The sequence below is a fragment of the Mya arenaria genome, chromosome 11, assembly GCF_026914265.1.
Source record: "Mya arenaria isolate MELC-2E11 chromosome 11, ASM2691426v1".
Lineage (NCBI taxonomy): Eukaryota > Metazoa > Mollusca > Bivalvia > Myida > Myidae > Mya > Mya arenaria.
The window spans coordinates 5100263-5122328 of record NC_069132.1 but is presented as its reverse complement, the minus strand read 5'-3'; the positions used below and the strand labels follow the sequence as shown (position 1 = coordinate 5122328).

At 35.1% G+C, this 22066-nt stretch overlaps 1 protein-coding gene across 4 annotated transcripts in view; it reads left to right on the top strand.

Annotated features, from left to right (window-relative positions):
* The first annotated feature begins 2475 nt into the window (after positions 1-2475).
* The window catches only part of LOC128208139 (uncharacterized), a 35350-nt gene continuing 15759 nt past the window's right edge, over positions 2476-22066 (top strand). The window contains exons 1-10 of one of the 4 annotated variants that reach the window (XM_052911519.1): positions 2476-2505; positions 5121-5148; positions 5505-5792; positions 6652-6753; positions 7702-7767; positions 8627-8757; positions 10177-10381; positions 12658-12743; positions 12985-13175; positions 13405-13541. In XM_052911519.1, the coding sequence (XP_052767479.1) occupies positions 5655-5792; positions 6652-6753; positions 7702-7767; positions 8627-8757; positions 10177-10381; positions 12658-12743; positions 12985-13175; positions 13405-13541 (1056 nt within the window). In that variant the 5' untranslated portion in view covers positions 2476-2505; positions 5121-5148; positions 5505-5654. Of the gene's footprint in view, positions 2506-5120; positions 5149-5176; positions 5793-6651; positions 6754-7701; positions 7768-8626; positions 8758-10176; positions 10382-12657; positions 12744-12984; positions 13176-13404; positions 13542-22066 lie in introns of those variants that run through there. The other 3 variants (XM_052911518.1, XM_052911520.1, XM_052911521.1) reach the window with 3 other exon arrangements.

Sequence of the window (22066 nt, the reverse complement as noted above, 5' to 3'; positions counted from 1 at the left end):
CGAGTGTGGTGGTTACAATAGCACTTCAAACACTTCAACTCACTTAATACGCTTGAAATTGGAAAATCGTCTCTCTTTTGAACATATTCTGCAGAACGTATGAGTGAAAAAAAACAATATATTTATGTGGTTTTACGGTTATATTAAAATCGTGATTCTAGAAAATTTAAAGCGATTTTAAAACACCTACGACATAGTTCCATGACAGACGGCGAAAAACAATGATTCCGAAAATAAACCATTACATCACGATACGTTCAGTCCACACCGCTTGTATTATTAACGTTTACAAACTTCTTTAAGAAGTCATTCCTTTAAAGTACATGAAAGGGTATGCTTTTAACGTTTCCAGGAAATAGAAACCTAAATTCGCGTATTTAATATTCAAATTTCTTCCTCACATCAGACTTCCAAGTCGTTGACGTCACTGCTACCGTTTTTCATTCATAAACACAATTTATTTGTATTTTGATAATGTTAAAACCAATCTACATAATTATAGCAGTTGTGTTCATACACTTAAGTTTTGTTTCAAAACCAATTTCACGAATTTCAACTGCGTATCGTCTTCGTGTTACAGCAAAAGGTGTACTGTAAGGACGTGACGTCCCGACGTCGTTTGGTTGTCGATCGGCTCGTTTGATTGGACTACATAGTTAGATATCGAATGAGTGAACAAAATTAATAGTGTAACAATCATTTACTTTTGTTTAGCAATAAAGTGCAAACTATACGTTATTGAATGGTTACAATCACGTTCACGTTTCTGCTAGTTAAGTATCATATTCTCCGTTACTGAGTTTCTAGTATCTGTAACATTTAATATGATTAAACATTTTCCTTATAAATGTTGCCTGATTAGATCAGGTACGACATTATAAAGGATAATAGAAGTGGATATGTTGTTTGAACAATGCCGCGATATTGCGCACACCGTGAACGTTGTAGCGTTACAATTGAATTACTCGCCAGTGTGAACGCTGTGTAAATGTTTCGCATGCATTTGAGTACTACATACATTATTTTTTGAGGTTTCCATGCGTTTTTATCTCACCATGTCCGTTACCTATTTACTGCTTTCATCCTTATATAACATATAATGTCTTCCATTCGACAAAGGGCATGTCCTGTAAACATAACTGTCGAAGTTTACATGTATTAAGCAAAACGTATAAAAATAATCATTTCAAAAACGGGTGCTAAAAGGACTCTTCTGTGTCTACTAGAGTCACTTACTCACTTGACTACGGAAATGCAACTTAATGGTAGCAAATGAAAATGGGCATTTTAGTAGGCATAACCCAGATTCAGTTTTAACCCTTTTCGCGCTAACTATTACTTCCCTTTAGTTGATTGATCAAAATATGTTGGGTTCAAATTTCCATGTGATAAATAAATCTATTTCATCCAACCGTGTTAAAATTGTTAAACACTTTTAAATGTTAATAAGTTAACCAATATTTGTATAAATGATGTAATGACGTTTGTTAAAAATAATAAGTTCATAAATATTAACGGCATTATCATTAGAAATTCTAGTGATAAATCAGATTTATTATTGGATGTTAACATGCCACTTCAGTAAACCGACCGTAAAATCATTCCGTCGTCAAAAATGACCTTGCACCTCTGGGTTTTTGAGGTATTGTCTTCAAACTGCATACACATAACGACTGTGTTGAGGATAAGTGCTGTACAAAAGAAACATTTTCAAGTTTATGCTCTTTGATTATTTGTATGTATATATACGTATTATGTCTTTGAGGTACAATGTATTGACTTCAACTGTACAGAAGAAGCATAAATTAAAATGTCATGCCTTATTTCACAGATGTCATATAAACCTTATATACTTACAGTAGAACCACTAACTTAATTGATGCCTTCTCAACGACATACACATGTAGGACATTCAAGGAGCATACACCATGATCACTCAAAGCTGATGTTTCTTGTTTCAGGACAGTGGTGTGGTGGGGTATAAGTCCCATCCAGTGATAGCTTTTGTTTACATAAATTATTTATTAACCATTTTTCCAGAGGAGTACTCGGGAACAACTTGAAGGACTAGAACTGTGCTAAATTGGAACATATATGTATAGTTGTGCACCTTGAAAAAAACATAACTCTGGGGCAACTTCGTTAGAATGTTATCTCCCCATATTCAGTTTTTTTATCACAAACTTTGTCCATCCAACCTTTTCAAAGAAAGTATTTAAAACCGAATTTTATCAAAGAACAGTGCAGTCGATAACGTGTAGGTGTTCACATCGCGGGTATTTTAACTTGCAATGTCTTCTTCACTTGTATTATGATTTTGATTTAAACACAGTTAAAAGTAAACAAACAAAATAAATGCAATGAACCGTCCTAAGATGTCAAAATGGCTTATGCACTGAAAACTTTGAATTTTCCCGCATTAATCGAGGCTGCGCAGGTGCTTTCTTAATTAGCACACCGGAAGTTATCGAAGTTTGTTTAATGTTTACTTTTTTGCAGTAACAGGTTTGTGGAGTAATTTATGGGTTTTTTGTAGCATTCAGGTTCAGTAAATATTATTTTAGATGTTGTCTTTAAACCTATTAACCAGCGTGTCATCATCTGTCATGAATATGATTGAAAAACGTTTCATGGAAAATGGTGGGTGGGGTAACGTTTACATTGGATACCGAACTTCCGTTGACATGAAAGAGCAATAATAAGGTACCGTATGGAATAACCAATAGTGTTTTTCATTGTAGCGCTAATTATAGATAATAGAATAGAGAAGCCCCGATAATGGATGTTAGTTCATACATTTATGTGTTCAATATCTGTTTTAAGCCATTTTTTGTATATTATCATTGAAATATGATTTCAGGGATCTGATTCTTTCATAGGATATTGTAAAGCCTGGCTCCCACTGCCTCAACTTCCCCCCACTTATCGTTGAGCTGTTAATCGATGAAAGATGAATTAGGGGTACATGATTCCAGAATTATCTTTATTTATTTGATTATGTCGCAAATATGAATAATGGGTTTTATCCGTCAACAGGATATCAATAACAGCGATATGTGTCAAATCTAAATTTTCAACATGAATGCTTAAAGGCTTGTTACATTTATCTTCAATTGCTTAGGAAAGCATATTAAAGACTGGAATAGTCGTATCCATTTGTACTTAATCGTAAAAAAATCCCTGTAATAATCCTCTTTAAAGGCCATAAATGATCTGATGCCAGTAAGACTTTGCCTTGTTGACTGACTATTTCATCCTGATTCATGTTGAAACAATCATGATTGTTGCCACAATCATGATTTGTCAAGATTTTTGAGGGCACCAACCTCCAAGTCAGGTCCAAGTCAGGTGTCCAACCGGGGCACCTTAAAACTTTGGCAGAAAATTAAATAGGAACCCATAATACTAATAAAGTTAAAGCAGAAATGAATAAAATTATATTTTTACAACATTAAGGAATAATATAATACATACTGTTTGTTTTGCTTGTCAATTTCTGGTTTCAATTTTTTCGTAAATGAAACTGATTTGCATTACTTACATGATTCAGCAAAGATGTGTAGTGTGTCAGTTTGATTGACATTATCACATGATGCTAGCAATGTGTTCAATATAATATTAAAGCTTTAATATTCCATCAGTTTTATTTGATAAACTGTCGGTTTTCTAATGTTTCCTTGACTGTACCTTTGTACAACAACTTGCTCCCAACTAAAACCGTGTTGTTTATATATACTTTAATTGTATTTTTTCGGTAATTTCTGTATCAAATAGTAAAATAATCATAGTAAAAGTGCTTTCAGATGCATTACCGGGAAAATTATTTTTGGTGCCAAAACATGAATGAATCCCCTTTGGAACATTCCATCAGATATGTTACCAACTCTGAAACTAGTTGCACCTTATGAACTGAAAATAACCTACTTTAGCATGTTACAGAGCAGCACTGTTGCTAGTTGAATTCCTTGAACATGCTCAGACGGATTGTGGGAATGGCCTTGGTTGTGGGGCAAGTCATAGTTTTGAGTCCTTAACATATAATTATATATTTATTCATGTGCAGCATTTATCTTGTTGGAGTAAATCCGTAATTACCTCTATTACAAGAAATCAATGGCAGAGCTGCAATTGAGGATCAAACGCATGACCCTCTCATCAACAGCACTTATTTACATTCTAATTAAATTCTGACCATACAAACTGGTAATATTCAATTGTAGTTAAAATTTTACTAGAATACAAAGTTATGTTCATGATTAAAAAAACATTTGTAAAAAATGTACTTATAATTCAAGAGAACAATTAAAAAGTCAGTAAGTCTAATATGATAATCCTCTTTAAAAATACAATATAAGAACAACACCTTACTGACAGTAAATGGAAAACAGTGCATTGGCTTAGACTTCTTTATGAACACCTTTGTTCCGTGTAATTTTACAAAATAATCCCGCTGTTTGAGCAAACAAATCCAGAAACTGTGGCAGAACTTATTTAAATTGAATTTTTATTGAATTGAAGTTTGATTTCTCTAAGTCCACTCAAAATTGATTTTTATTTGGAAATGGTAAATAAAAAGATTTAAAAACAAATATCAACACCACTTCCAGTTTTACGCCAAAAGGTTTGGTAAAAAATGTCAAGGGCAATTATTACATTAAGATGCAAAAAAAAACCAACAAAAAAACTGCTTCCTTGAGAAACATTTTTTTTTTAAATAACTCAAAAATGTGTTTGGAAGATTATTGAGAGTATAGCCTTGTAAACAACATGGCTCAAGTTTGAAATTTGGAGAATTGTTTCACATTTTCATTTATGGTATAATTATATGGAGGAAACGATAGTTTTCTTTCCACCCTCTCCTGTTTAAATTACATAAAGAAATTTCATATAATTACTCTTTCTCTTTTCTCTGAACAAATACATAGATTGGCTGGGCCTGAAATAAAGGAGTAATTGAGTTTTTGTAGTATTAAACATACTCAAAGTAGCTGGCTAATCTTTCAAGATTATAAGATGTTTTATAAATATTAAGAGGAACTTCTTTCTGAAAGAATTCAATTTCTGTTTATTTACATAGAAACAATTGTTATATCAATATTTATTCCTTGGTTTATTTTCAGGAAGATCTTGGTTCAGCTCCATTAAAGAGTGAATATATATATATATATATATATATATATATATATATATATATATATATAAAGGTTTTGGATTGAAAATATATAATTAATAACGGTTTCGACAGAAAAAATATATGAATCTGATAGAAAATATTGTTGGGACTATTATTGTACTTAAAATCTTCAATCAAAGGTGTTTCATTTAGAAAGCATAGAAACATTGTGATCATAGAGTAGACATTTTAGAATAAGAGTTATAGGATAATATTGGTATTTCTTTATAATCAATATTGTCTGATTGGGGAATCTAGCAGGGGTTTAAAAATGAGATTATTTGCACAAACTGGTAATCAATAGTTTAAATTGAACATTTAATTGATTCAGTGATAAGATGACACTCTTTATTGAAAACATATGAATTCTGGTTAAAAGATTGAATAGTTGGAGATGACAAACACTTTAAAAAGACAATCATATTTGAATTGAAGGATTATTATCTATCTGCAAACGGAACTATTGATTGAAGGGTAAACAATGTATTCGGAGGATATATTGCTGCGCAGTCTGCAGCCAAAGTTAATGCTACCAATGACGAGGAATATGCCGAAGTCCTCGGCCAGTGTTCCAAGTAGAAACCAACCAAGAAATATGACTGGAATTTACCTTGGCCTGGTAAGTCAACTTTTTTGCTCTAGCTTTTCTTCAGTGATACTTGTATTTAAAATCAATATTACAAACAGAAATTTTGAGTGATAAACCTTCAACGACTTCTTAATAATGCCCTTATTGAAAATGTCAATTACTGATAGCAAGATTGTAACCATGCATTTAATCGCTGAAAATGCACAAATATCAAATGAGTGGTGGGTCCTAGTAGATTTATGGAGGTCAATGATAGTCTCGTAAGGTAGAAATGCTGTGTTTTATGCACCTTTCTTTCAAATTAAACATGGTATCCTTCATAAGAACCATTGTTTTGATAGGAATTCATTCTTTTAAAACAATTGTATTAAATGTAGTTCTGCTTATTTGGAGTAAGAGTGCATCTTTATGTCCAACAATTCGTTTTGAACATAAATTATCTGAAGAGTGAATTATTTTTAGTTACACATGTACTGAGTTTTACTTTGTATTAACTTTGGGCTAGAAATACATTTGTCCTAAATGTTGCTATTTATCTAGCAGTATGAGAGGGTCCCTTTGTTATTGACAGACTGTTAAAGGATTCAGACAGTAAAACATGCAATGTTACATGAAAACACAATAGTGCCATGTTTTTAAATTTCTAATCTTTATAAATTGTACTAATGGGACCATTTATGTATAACCCGATCCATTTGTATATAGTTATATCAAATAAAACGGTTATGTCATAAAAAGGTTATGTATATTAGTATTATTATAATAAGATATGATTGAACATTCATGAATGGATATCACACAATGGCCATATGGAATAATATTTAATGCAAATATACATTTTATATAACATATTCCATAGTGTTGACATCAATATTCACTTTGCTTGCAGGAAGGGAATATTAATCCACCACCCAACAAAGGAGGTACTGCTGCCAATGTGAGGAAGGGCACATCATCCAAGTCCAGAACCACGGCTGAGATCAGGCGATATGTACGGCCACATCAGTTGACTTTGTACTAGTAATAGTTACTGCACCAACTTCTCATGGTGTTCAAATTATGAACGAACCCAAAGCCAGTGTTATGTATATTTTCAATCATGAGAGTTTCATATAGTTTGGTTATATTGTCAAGTTAATCCTACAATAAGTAGATCCAGTATGCATATATAAAAATAGTGTTGGAATTAATTTGCTTGTTACTTATTGCACAGTAAGCTTTAATATTAAGCTCCTCCTACTGATTACCATTCTGATATTAGAATGAATGCATAAGTGAAAACAAAACACTTTTCCAAAGTAAGGCCGTAAGAAAATGCCTCTAGTGGGCCTGAAATCTTGGCCTGCTTGGTGCTAGCTAGGGTTTGGGGCCTGTTTCAATGAAGATTTTAGTCGATCAAAGGCGTAAATTGAATTTGCCATATTTGGTATTTTTATAAGCATTTGTGTAAATGGAACATTAGCCAGTTTTCAAGAAAATATTATAAATAATAATGTCAATATTTATGGGATTTGTACAAATTTAGGATTTAAGCAAATTATGTCTCAAGATTCTTTAACGGAGCGTGTTCCTCATATCCATGCTTTATGTGAGTTTCGAGATGTACAATGAACATTTTGCGTTATGTTTCAAGAATAAGGCCTTGGCTCTCACCAATGTTATAACATATACTTGAAATGATATCAACGCTTTTGATCATTTCTTTATTCATGAGTATTATGGCATTCCCATGCAAAATATTCACTCTTACAGATGGTAATAAACTATAAAGACACTTGAATGAATGTTATGGTAAATATTGAAAGGAACATTGGAAATAAACATCATTCCTCTCTTCTTATTGTAACAGAGTTATGCTCAGTCAAATTTGTGATCTATTTTCATATATGTTTACTCATATGAATGGGTCCTATTGTATGTATTCTTTTCACTATTTCAGAAAATGGTTGAATCTTTAAGGGTCAAGGAAAACTGTATAAAAGGCTTCAAGGGTGGTACCTTAAAGGTAAATGTTTAAAAGGGTTTAAATGAACTGGTAATTACATACCTCCTACAGGGCTCTCTCTCGACACTAGGGGAATATGACCAAGCAACAGTGCCTTTACAAATGGAATTTCCCCTCAAAAGGGCATTTGGAACAAACACAAAAAATATTTATATTTTTATATATAAAAAGTATAATGATACTGTTGTGTCATATTGAAAATCACAATCATATTAAGTACATGTCTAGATAACCTAGAGTCTAGTGGCAGGAAAACTGCAGCTGAAAAAAAGTTCATATTTGATCTGATTTTGGTCAAATTTATTTCCTTATAGACAGGATCGACAACCTGAAGAGAAATGTTTAAACCAATTTGGAAACACATCTCATTTTTACATTGTGAAATGGGGCTGATATTATCATTAAAAAGACGGCCCTGACCTATATTATTGCAACATATAAACACTTTAATCAGACATGTTCATCTAGTTTAGATAAAAGATAAAAATATATCTATCTTTAAAATTCCTTTATATTTATTTGTTATTGTATCAAGCCCCTTGTTAATTATAAGATGTGTTTGGCTTTGGTTTTCATATATAATGAGATTATAATTATGAGCCCTTTTCTTTTTCTAAGTTAATATGTTAAGGTATCGTGATAGCCTTGGTGTTGCTTGCTTAAACTTTGCGATAACAAAAAAATATATTCTTGTTGTACATATGTTGAAAGGGACTAGAGTCAAACGTGTAGCAAAGCCCACAACTCTTGGTTGTATATTAGTTGAGTAATGGCCTGTTTTAACTGAACAAACAAAAGCAGATGAACATTGGCATTTGCTCCCTGGCACTTTTGTTACTTAATTGTTTTGCCTGCACAGAAGAAGTTGCCTGTGGAAGTATGGGATGAAGAGAACTTGACACCACGCTGCTCCAATCCCCAGCAAGTACATCACAGGAAGTGGGGACCGGCCAAGTCTGCTGACCCAAGACACTTTGATGATGTTATACGGTAGGGGTTTCTCTAGGGTGCTGCACCCTGCCATGTGTTGGAAGTTAGAACCTTACAGACCAGCATGGGTACCTTTCTGGCTTCACGGAATTCAGTGCTTATGATAATAAGATATTTCTTTTGTTTTGTTTAAGCATTTTACATGTGTTTGTTACAGTGATGTTGTTGTTTTTCTAGGTACAGTATTTTGGAAATTGACATATTCTCTTTGATTTGAGAATACTTCTGTTCTCTGAATGGAGAGCATATAGTCGCCGCTTTGTCCATCCATCTGTGCATCAGTCCCACCCTTGTTCTGATAACTGCTTATTGGATTGGAATAAAACTTGGTATATAGATAGATTGAGAGGAAGTGCAGTGCACAAGAACCATTATCCTATCTTGCATATTTAAAAAGTTATCTCCCCTAAACATTTATTTCATAATGTTGCTTGCATGCCCTTGTCTGGAGAATAACATCGAAATTTAATACCGATGACATTGAAATAAAACTTCATATATAGGTAGATGGCAATGAGAGGAAGGACAGTTCACAACAACCATTAACCTATTATGAATATATATTAAGTTATCTCCCTTTAACCATTTTTTTTTCATTATCTGTGCTTGTATGGTTCAAATCTAGAAAATCATTAAGAAAGGGATTGCAATAATGCTTGATCTGTAGATAAATGGCAGTAATAGAAAGTGCAGTGCAGAAGAAACATAATCATGTCATGCATATTTATGATGTTATCTTCCTTTAACCATTTTTTTTCTGGGGAAATACTAAAAGGATTTAAATGAAACTTCAAATAAATATGGATGGGAATGAAATGAAGTGCAGTGCACTATTATTCTGCCTAGTTACCTCCCCTGTACCTGATAATTTTGGAAAATGGGTTCTTGTCCGGGCCATATCTTTGAATATACTAAACGGATTGAAATGAAACCTCAAATATAGATAGCTGGCAATGCTTTAAAACCATAATACTGCCCTGTGTATGTTTTAAGTAACCTTCTGATAGGCCAAAGGCATCAGTTCAGAATGTCATCCTCAAGGAACAACAGTTTTTACTGTTACCAAATAACTATGAAATAACTGTTTTATTACTTGATCAAAAGTTCATTTGAATGTAGTGTTAAAAAAATGTTATAAGTAATACAGGGAAACTTTGTAAATGTTAATGGTATAATATCTAAAAATAAAATTTGGAAATTTCAATAACGTCATTGTGCGAGAGGGAAACAGTTCATACTGTTGACTGCGGAAGAGTATCAAAGACAAATTGATAGCTTTCATATAAAACAGCAAAAAATAATAGATTTTTATATAACGAATCATGAAATAATGAAAACTAGTAACTGAAGATTTATATTGGTAGTCATGTAATAATACTGATTGTTTCTGTAAATTGCAAACATTCTTTTTACTTTCAGGCAAAATGCCAGACACTACACTGCAATAAACAATAATGGTGTGACTCGATCAGAAAACCTGACAGGGTTGATGAGCTTTGCTGACCATTATGGCTTTGAGATGGTCACTCCCCCACCCGAAGCTTTAGTGGACGAAGTTCAGCGAATGGCCAGTGCCCATGATGACCTTGCTGGTCTGGAAGAATGTTTTAAGAAAGTCTGCAAGGTAAGGGCCTTATGTCAGCTTTATATAATTATGCCCTGCTTCGAAGATGCTGGGGTATATTGCCTTGCACTTGTTGTTCCGTCTGTTGTTCCGTCTGTTAGACCAAACTTTATCCTATTGATAACTAGAGTATGCTTGGGCCTAAGGATCTTGAACTTGTATGGCAGGTTGATCATGACCAGGAGATGAGCCCTTTTGATTTTTGACCAGTAGGTCAAAGGTTAAGTTTGTGGTGACTTTGAACACAAAAAGCTTGTCCGATTGATAACAAGAGTATGCTTGGTGTATGATCCTCAAAGTTGGCAGGAAGGATGGTCAGTAGGTCAAAGGTTATGGTCAAGCATATCTATGATCCTAAAGCTAGGTACAGAGGTTGGTCATGACCAGGGGATGGCCCCTATCAGTTTTGAGATCAGTAGGTCAATGGTCATGGTCGCAGTGACCTTGTACACAAAACGCTTGTCCTATTGATTACTAGAGTATACTTAGGCCTCAAACATGTTTGGATGTTGGTCATTACCTTAAACTATCCAACAAATATTTAGAACTAATTGCCTGCAATAAGATGGGGAATACATAGGGGCAATATTTCTTGTGCTCTAATAATAGCTATCCGTTCTGACAAGGCTCAAGAGGGGCGCATGACTAGGACAGCTCTTTTTATGTTTTATTTTATACCATGTTTTTAGCATGATTGTTTTAGTTTTAAATTGATATCAATTGGTCAAATACTGAGTGAATTAGAACTGGTGTCAGTTTTGAGAGTCTCTGAAAATGTTCCTCTAGTCGGGGATAATTCTTAAAATCCTATCTACGCCAATAGACCACTCTTACCCTATTAATGCTTAAGATAGATAAATCATTTTGTGGGAAATTAAAAAAAACAGTTTGCCATCATCAAACATGATGACTAGTAAATTTAGAAGAGATTGTACAGATACGTAATAGTTCAAGGGCGAACCATACAATGCTTCTTGGTTGGGAAGAGAGGGGGCTAGGCATACCAGCACTGAAGCATAGGTATGAAACAGCCATTGATAATACTTTTTTTATGCCCCCAAAGGTGGGCGTATTAAAATCGCTCCGTCTGTCCGTCCGTCCGTCTGTCCGTGTGTCCGGCTCAATAACTCGTGTCCGGGCTGTAACTTTCCCTTGTATGGACAGATTTTAAAATAACTTGCCACATGTGTTCGGCATACCAAGACGACGTGTTGCGTGCAAGAACCGTGTCCCTACCTCTAAGGTCAAGGTCACACTTAGGTGTTTATTCACAATGGAATGCTGCATATAAGGACATAGAGTATAGGTTGTCGTGTCCGGGCTGTAACTTTCCCTTGTATGGACAGATTTTAAAATAACTTGCCACATGTGTTCGGCATACCAAGACGACGTGTCGCGACAAGAACCGTGTCCCTACCTCTTAGGTCAAGGTCACACTTAGGTGTTTATTCACAATGAAATGCTGCATATAAGGACATAAAGTATAGGTTGTCGTGTCCGGGCTGTAACTTTCCCTTGTATGGACAGATTTTAAAATAACTTGCCACATGTGTTCGGCATACCAAGACGAAGTGTCACGCACAAGAACCGTGTCCTTACCTCTAAGGTCAAGGTCACACTTAGGTGTTTATTCACAATGAAATGTTGCATATAAGGACATAGAGTATAGGTTGTCGTGTGCGGGCTGTAACTTTCCCTTGTATGGACAGATTTTAAAATAACTTGCCACATGTGTTCGGCATACCAAGACGACGTGTCGTGTGCAAGAACTGTGTCCCTACCTCTAAGGTCAAGGTCACACTTAGGTGTTTATTCATAATGGGGTGCTGCATATAAGGATACAGAGTTTTGGTTGTTATGTCCGGGCTGTAACTTTTTCTTGTATGGACAGATTTGAAAATAACTTGCCACATGTGTTCGACATACCAAGACGACGTGTCATGTGCAACACCCATGTCGCTACTTCTAAGGTGAAAGATGCACTTAGTGTTTATTCACAATGGAATGCTGAATATAAGGACATAAGAATGTAGGTTGTCAAGTATGGGTGGTATTTTTTTATGTTCAGAGGCAAATAAAAATAACTTGCCATATGTATTTGTTTGATCTTTAACTTTTCATGTACTGACCTTGTTCATAGGTCAATGTCACATTCGGGTGGCATTCGTCACATACTGTGACAGCTCTTGTTTATGATTCTGATGCACAGAATTTTTATTGAAAAAAATGATAAAATAATTGCAGAAAATGTTAAAAGAATATTCCAATATTACCAGAGTAACCCGGAGTCACTTCACAGCCTGCTGCCCCTGAGAAAAGTCAGTGCCCGCCCGGGTAGCTACTCTACAGGATTCACTGTCAGGTAGGTATCAGACACTTTCAGGTTGAAAACAGGGTTATTCCCATATCACAAGAGTAACCCCAGTCACTGTTGCATCATTCATGGTCATTTCAACAATGTTTTGTAAGAAATATAGAGGCGCAAATAAACAATGCATCAAGTCTGCTAAATATAGAACTTGCAGCTAGTAGCATCTATTTGTTATGGTAATTAATTTTTTAACAATTAAGGGAATTATATGAAGTACATTCTTCTTAAACAGGAGCTACAGAAACCCGAATACTGCAGAGATCCTGGCTGAGTTTGAGCCCTCACGCCCAAAGACCGTGCCAGTCAACCAGGCTCATCAGCGCCAGCCCCTTGTGCCTGCTCCATACTTCTTCAAACACTTCAACAAACCAAGGACTGCCAATAGCACCAAGAAGAGGAACTCTCCTGTATCACAACCAGAAGGCAAGTACTTCCATGAGTCTCCAAGTTCAATGCTTGTCAAAAAATGTATTTTGGCAATCTATTATTAAATGCCTTATCTTTCACTCAGGATGAATAAAGCTTTCTACAAGTATAAGTGCCTCCAGTCCATTCACATGAAACAGAAGCTCAGATTGACATATGTACATGGACAAGGATGACATGGGATCAGTTATTACAGATTTTAACCATTTATAATTATGTCTCACAGGAGATCAGTTCAGCGTATTGAATGGGGAAAAGATATTTGGAGCCCCGGGTACGGGCACTGTGTCTCGGTCGTTGCGGGCAGGTGGGGCAAGGTCATCCTCCGCATGGACAGATGGGGATGCTGGAAGGATACGAAGGGTAGGTGGGACAGTAGGAGCTGGGTTATGTGGAAATGATTATTGCTAACACCTTATTATTATTTACCTAACAGGCTTGTTTGATTTTCAGAGAAAAAGGTCAAGGTATTGATATATAACCTGGTGAAGTTGGCAGTGTCATGCAAATCTTTAACTTGGCCTTAACTCAATGATATCACTGATAATTGTTAACATATTTGTAGCCAAGCCCAACTTTAGCAGTCTTCGAAATAATTTTTGCTGAACTTGCCCAGTTGCTTTCAAAATTTACTTGCCCATAACCATTTTCACTTGCCTGAATAAAATTATGTCAAAAAACTTGTTTTCATTTATTTCACTCTCTTAATGACAACAACAAGAAAACTATCATTCCCGACCTGAAGAACAACTTTTATACATGAGCCACAGTCTATTGGCTTGTCACAATGGCTGGATTTGTGTTTCCTCATTTCGTTCATAGTTCTGTTTAGTCTTTTTATCATTTTAATCTTTTTTGACTAGCTTACAGTGGCCTTTTTTCCCCCGCTCTTTGTCATAACAATAACCAAACATCACTTCCTTGAAGAAAAGTATTTAGTTATTGTTAATTGTTTTTAGGGTTAAAGGTCATAACATTAAACAGCTGCAGCATATGGAATCGACTGGTTACGGTTCATGAATGAAAATTTGTGGTTTATGTGTACAATCAGCATAATGACCAGTCCAAAAGTCTCCCTGCATACTTTATCAACATATTTTTTAAATTGCTAGTCAATCTAGGATAAAAAATGACTTGACCGTTCAGGCAGGTATTTGGAATTTCCACTTTTGCGAATTCCGGGCCTTGGGCGAGTGGGTGGTTTTGAAGACTGCTTTTGCTTTAATAATAGAGTAATGTCCCTTGAACAACAGAGTAGAAATTGTCAAGTATTACCATCCTATTGTAGTTGTCTTGTTCAAGTGCATGAGAGTCTTATGCAGTGCTCCAGCCAGGATTTGAAAAGGGCAGGGCGGAGTTTTGAAAAGGGCAACTACATGAGTCGTGTAGGGGCGATTGGGGGTGGTTGTGGGAGGGGTCCACCCCTGTCACAAGGTTGTTTTTGTTTGTTGTTGTTTTGTGGGGGGGGGGGGGGGCGGGTCTCCACCTAGAATTTGATTTGTTTTCATACTCAATTTAAATCATTTTCCATGATTTCCAGACTTGAACAAAAAAAGTTTGTTTTTTTCTCCAAATTTGGAAGGGTGTGTTTGAATAATATCAAAATTAAAATTTGTCTTTTTGTCTGTGGTAGTATGATTGTACTTGTCTGGAGTCTCCTTTAGTGCAATGTCACATATTTCTCCAAAAATCGAAGACAGTTAAACATTTGAAGCAATCAAATAAATAAATACACAAAAAACAAATATGTAGGTGACGAATCTTAGTTTGGTACGATCGGGATTGGGTACGAATGTTACATTCAGCCTGGCTGTTTTTAATTGTCTTTGGTAAAATAATGTTTAATATGCTAATGTTTTAGAATAAAATGACAATAAAAATCACTGCCCTTTCTTTAAAAATCACTTATAAAACATAGAACATTGATAAAATAACTCCGAAATTCGTTCTGACAAAATGGCGGTTTCGGCGAATTTTGACATGATCATAACCACGATAGGTAAACACTACATAAAGCATCAGCATATATTTCTGGGTTACAATGAAATTTTCATCAATAATATTTTACAAATAAACTTTAAAAAACATTTACTGAAATAGTGAAGTATTTGATTGTGTTAGCGCCACCTTTGTTATGTTTACAATTGGCCGTGACCCTCTGCTTCAAATCAACAATGTTAAAATGACGATTTTCTTCAGTACAATACAATTAACAATTATTTTAAAAGATTTAATTGTGCTTGACAACATTTTTCACCATCCCTTCGCATTTTCTATCGCATTTACGAATTTTCATCATTAAATGAACGAATTCTCAATGTATATTCTGATTGGCTGATATTCAATAGCTCCGCCTCCTGCCGATGTTTCCCTATTTGTCTCTTCTTAATTATTGGATTATGAATACACAGGTCGTCTGCTCACTACACAAATACACAATTAGCTGTCATATGACTTGGACAAGGCACATGGTAAGATGAAAGGGCAGTACGGCATATTTTAAGCAGTCAATGGGGGCATGGTGACACCCAGCGGGAACACTATTATCATAAGTATTACGTAATTTGTCTCAATTATGACAGCGGATTAAGGGCTGCCGATCTTTTATAATGATTTCAATAGTAAAAAGGGCACAAACGGGATAATTGGTGCTAATAGAGCATTTGTGAAAAGGGCACTACTCAAAAAGGGGGCAGGGCGGTAAGAAAAGGGGCACGGGCGCTGCGCCATTGAAAAACGGGCTAGCTGGAGCACTGCTTATGTCATTAGAGACATAGTACAGGTATTAAGGAAAGTAGAACATTAAAGGCAATAGTTATTTTATTAAGAATTACAATAATTAGTACTGCAGATTTGCTCTGTTTTTATAGGTTATTTCTTATATTTGTCATGTTGAAAATATAATATAGTTCTTTGATCTCTTAAAATTATTATGGCTGTGTCAATTGCAAAACTATTATGGTAAATGTCACAATGTAACTGTCGTAAGAAAAGTATTTAAGGCTTATAAAAATGTGTGCTATATAATTATGGTAATGAAATACTGTAATTTCATTTACGGTTAAACATGACATTAATCAAGAAGTATTGGGACAGTTATGTCAGAATGTTGCATGCTTTCCCATATGTAGTCCTCTGTGTTGCTATTCTGGGGTTAAGTTATGCAAATGAAATGTTAATGAACTTCATCTTTATGTCGGGCTTAATTTTGTTAACTTAAGTCTTCTGAAGTTATTCCCTTTAAAAAACAAGTCTGTTTACTGTATTATACAGTTTACTGGTTATCATATCTTCCCTTTTATGAAATAAATCTGTTCATGATGCTTTTCAGCGCATTAGTTTTATTATTTCTTGTTATTTGATGGGAAAAATGTGTATTCTAATACTTTTCTAATACTTTAATATGAATAATTGTTGGCTTTGTAACCAAAAAGCTGAGAGCCTACTTTTTGGAGGGCACAAATGGAACAAAAGCTCATGGTCAAAATAAGCAGAAGCTAAAAGCATGCCCCCTATTCAAATACTTGTTGGACTTCCTCAATGTCTAGATTTTACATATGCTGGCTTTTCACAGAGCCAATCTCTAATGTAAAGATTGGGTTTGTTCATCCATATTTTCGTTTCAAGACTGATAACAGCATTATCATATTTCCATGCTTTTAACATATTATCCCCAGCTTTCAAGAACAAACAGTGTTCTCAACAAGATTCGCTTGAACATATGTAAACCTAATACTAACTGTGTACCAGTCTGACACATTCACAAATTTGAACTAGAAAAAATTGAAAGGCTCATTTTGGTTGGCAGTTCTTGTTGAGAACACATCATAAGCTGTTTAGTGAAAAATGTTTTCTCCCATTCAGAACACAACATATATAAGTATGTAGCTATGACGCACCAATTGGGTAAAAACTTGCATTTTACTAGTAAATTAAAAGGAGTGCTTATTGTAAAAAAGAGGTGCACTTCTATTTCATAAATACGACTGCACCTTTTTATGAGGGTGCTACTCTTTTTCATAAATATATTTGCTTCTTTTTATGAAGAGGTGTGCCTCTTATTCTTAAATACATTCACACCTTTTTATAAAGAGCTGTGCCTCTATTTCATAAATACATTTGCAGCTTCATCTGTAGAGGACGCCTCTATTTTAAATATACAACTGCATATATTTATCTGTAGAGGGGTGCCTCTACTTCTTTAATAAGCCTGCATTTTTCTGTAGAGGGGTCCCTCTATTTTATAAATCCACCTGCAATTTTATCTGTAGAGGTGCGCCATTACTCTATAAATACACCCATATTTGTATATGTACAGTTGTGCCTTTATTTTATGAAAACTGCTGCACCATTTAATGTAGTGGTGCGCCTCTATTTCATTATATATCTGCACCTTTTGTATGTAGAGATGCACCTCTATTTCTTAAATACACCCACATCTTTATGCGTAAAGGTACACCTATATTTTGGCATTTCTGTAGCTTAAGGCGTCTTGAACCAAATGGTACGTCATACATAGTAGTGAAGAATGTTTTTTTGTTTCAGGTTCTCTGGTCTCGCAACTCTGTCTAACCGTAGAACTGTTAGTAAGCGCGGTATTGTAGCATGCATTTTTGTTGCAGCATGGCCAGTTACTGCAATGCACCTCGCACTGTTGACTCTCAGCTAGTTACTATTCTGGTGTGGGTTTGTTGATTGTGATTCCAAATTTTAATATAGGGAATTGTTGTCTTTAGTTCTTATTAAGTTTATTTTAAGTTCTTTAAAACAATGAATGACTAACACAAAAAATAAATATAAGCCTGGAAATATATATATCAAACAACTTATTGGTATGAGAAACATGAAAGGTTTAGTAAAATTTTAGATACTAATGTAGTTATATTTTTCATATTGATGCCTTGTCTTTGATGTTGACATCGAGCAAAAAGATTCCGATTTGGCTGTTACTCATTTGAAAAGCCATTTAAGATATTAACATTAAACTAAGTATATAACTTTTATGTTAACAATGATATTTGGTAAATAGGGCAAACAAGTCCCAGAACTGTGGCTGGAATGGTGTGTTTTAATCATGCCCTTGATATTCTGAGAAATAAAGATAGGAGTTGAATCCACTTGCAGTGATCTGTGTGTTTCACATCACCAAAGAAGTCATAGTGATATTTAGAGAGACAAAATGAAGCATTGAACGTAATGTAATCTATGCAAACTAATGGTTGGCTAAGCTTATTTTGCATTTATAAATACTCTTTATTTCTAACTTTAAGTAGAGTGATTTAAATGTCAACATTTGAAACAATCATATAAATATATTAAAAAATACAGACATATGAGAAACATAATGTACAAAAAAATAAAGCAATCAATTCATTATCATATTATAATTGGTAAACATGTATTATGGTTTCAAATACAGTGAATTAGAATTTAAATTGTGGTTAAACATTGTTAACAATCTGGTCTGATTATTAGTAAAAATACATATGTATCTGATCAGTGTTTTGACTTGTTATATGAACATACTACAACAAGTTGACATCAGTCATTAGTCACACAGTCTTTTTTGACATATACCATTAACCTAAATGGTTCTGCCATTTATGTTACATAACATGAACTACTTTAACTTAGTTTTTTTAAATGGTGATATGATTATACATTCTATTTATATCCTGGTTAAAATACTGAGAATGTAATATGTAACTGTGCAAAGCCGGGCCCTAATATCAAACAAGAATTTTTAAAAACAATCTAAATCTCAACACATTATACCATTATATATGTTGGCCAAACTATCTTACATGCACTAGCTGCAAAGGGATAAATGAAGAAAATGATTCATAATTTTATATTTTTGTATATTTATTAAAAGCATATTCTCTCAAGAGTTACATAAAAATCATTGTACTTGAAGTCAAATTATAATTTTTGAGTTGCACTTGAAACGTTTTTCTTTTTTTCTTGTATAATGCATAAAAGAGTTGGAATCATGTCATTTTGTAATGTGAAAAAATGATGACCTAATTCAGCTTGCGATTGAGAAAGACTTAAGTATTTTCATGATGTTTGAGCTTGGCGTACTAACATGCACGAATCATTTATCTTTGAATTTACCATATAAATATATTGGAATGATAGACTAACAAAGTGTGAAGCATAATAAAACCAAAGTTTCTTAATATTACCATGTCAGTTTGGCCTAATAGGACAAAAATTTCTTACCATTGCCCTTAGTTAGGCATATTTGGACCATAGTTTCTATTCATTGCCCTTTGTTAGGCATATTTGGACCATAGTTTCTATTCATTGCCCTTAGTTAGGCATATTTGGACCATAGTTTCTATTCATTGCCCTGAGTTAGGCATATTTGGACCATAGTTTCTATTCATTGCCCTTAGTTAGGCATATTTGGACCATAGTTTCTATTCATTGCCCTTAGTTAGGCATATTTGGACCATAGTTTCTATTCATTGCCCTTAGTTAGACATATTTGGACCATAGTTTCTATTCATTGCCCTTAGTTAGGCATATTTGGACCATAGTTTCTCTTCATTGCCCTGAGTTAGGCATAATAGGTACATACTTACTTACCATTGCCCTGAATGAGGCATAATAGGACCATAATTTCTCAGCATTGCCCTGAGTGAGGCATACTAGGACCATAAGTTTCTTACCATTGCCCTGAATGAGTCATAATAGGACCATACTTTCTCAGCATTGCCCTGAGTGAGGCATACTAGGACCATAAGTTTCTTACCATTGCCCTGAATGAGGCATAATAGGACCATAATTTCTCAGCATTGCCCTGAGTGAGGCATACTAGGACCATAAGTTTCTTACCATTGCCCTGAATGAGTCATAATAGGACCATACTTTCTCAGCATTGCCCTAAGTGAGGCATACTAGGACCATAAGTTTCTTACCATTGCCCTGAATGAGTCATAATAGGACCATACTTTCTCAGCATTGCCCTAAGTGAGGCATACTAGGCCCATAGTTTCTTACCATTGCACTGAATGAGTCATAATAGGACCATAATTTCTTACCATTGCCCTGAGTGAGGCATAATAGGACCATAGTTTCTTACCATTGCCCTGAGTGTGGCATAATAAGACCATAGTTTCTTACCATTGCCCTGAATGAGTCATAATAGGACTATAATTTCTTACCATTGCCCGGAGTGTGGCGTAATAGGACCATAGTTTCTTACCATTGCCCTGAGTGTGGCATAATAGGACCATAGTTTCTTACCATTGCCCTGAATGAGTCATAATAGGACTATAATTTCTTACCATTGCCCGGAGTGTGGCGTAATAGGACCATAGTTTCTTACCATTGCCCTGAGTGAGGCATTATAGGACCAGAGTTCCTTACCATTGCCCTGAATGAGTCATAATAGGACTATTATTTCTTACCATTTCCCTGAGTGAGGCATAATAGGACCATAGTTTCTGACCATTGCCCGGAGTGAGGCATAATAGGACCATAGTTTCTTACCATTGCCCAGAGTGAGGCATAATAGGACCATAGTTGTTACCATTGCCTGGAGTGAGGCATAATAGGACCATAGTTTCTTACCATTGCCTGGAGTGAGGCATAATAGAACCATAGTTTCTTACCATTGCCCGGAGTGAGGCATAATAGAACCATAGTTTCTTACCATTGCCTGGAGTGAGGCATAATAGGACCCTAGTTTCTTACCATTGCCCAGAGTGAGGCATAATAGGACCATAGTTTCTTACCATTGCCTGGAGTGAGGCATAATAGGACCATAGTTTCTTACCATTGCCTGGAGTGAGGCATAATAGGACCATAGTTTCTTACCATTGCCTGGAGTGAGGCATAATAGAACCATAGTTTCTTACCATTGCCCGGAGTGAGGCATAATAGGACCATAGTTTCTTACCATTGCCCGGAGTGAGGCATAATAGGACCATAGTTTCTTACCATTGCCTGGAGTGAGGCATAATAGGACCATAGTTTCTTACCATTGCCCGGAGTGAGGCATAATAGGACCATAGTTTCTTACCATTGCCTGGAGTGAGGCATAATAGGACTATAGTTTCTTACCATTGCCTGGAGTGAGGCATAATAGGACCATAGTTTCTTACCATTGCCCGGAGTGAGGCATAATAGGACCATAGTTTCTTGCCATTGCCTGGAGCGAGGCATAATAGGACCATAGTTTCTTGCCATTGCCCGTAGTGAGGTGTAAATGGACCATAATTTCTTACCACTGCCCTGAGTGAGGCAAAATAGGACCATAGTTTCTTACCATTGCCCAGAGTGAGGTGAAATAGGACCATAATTTCTTACCTCTGCCCGGAGTGAGGCATAATAGGACCTTGGTTTATACCATTGCCCGGAGTGAGGTGTAGGTGTAATAGTACCATAATTTCTAAGTAATGTCCTGAGTGAGGCGTAAAAGAACCATAGGTTTTTCTGACTTTTCATCTGATTTTGAACAAAATCTGTCCAAATCTTACTTGACATTTACATATTTAAAGGGCTGAAATTAATCACTGTTGTCTCATTAAAAAACAACACACTCATTTTTAAGAATAATATTTATCAAAAGAATGTAAACGATTGTCTTCTTAAGTAACCTTCTACAGAGGAAAATGTCAGCAACACCATAATATTATTTGTAATACACATGTTGTCAACATAAATCATTCTTTTCCGTTTTGATATAAGAGAACATTGTTTTGTGCACTCATTTGTATAAGGCCTAGGACAAAGCAAATTATTAGCTTGTCTTTTTTATGAACAACCAAAAATGAAGTAAGTGATATCCCCCCCCCCCCCCCCCCCCCCCCCCAGTGTTGTTATTGTAATCATGGCACATGAAAGCCAGGCCCATAACTCTGACTGAATATTTATGT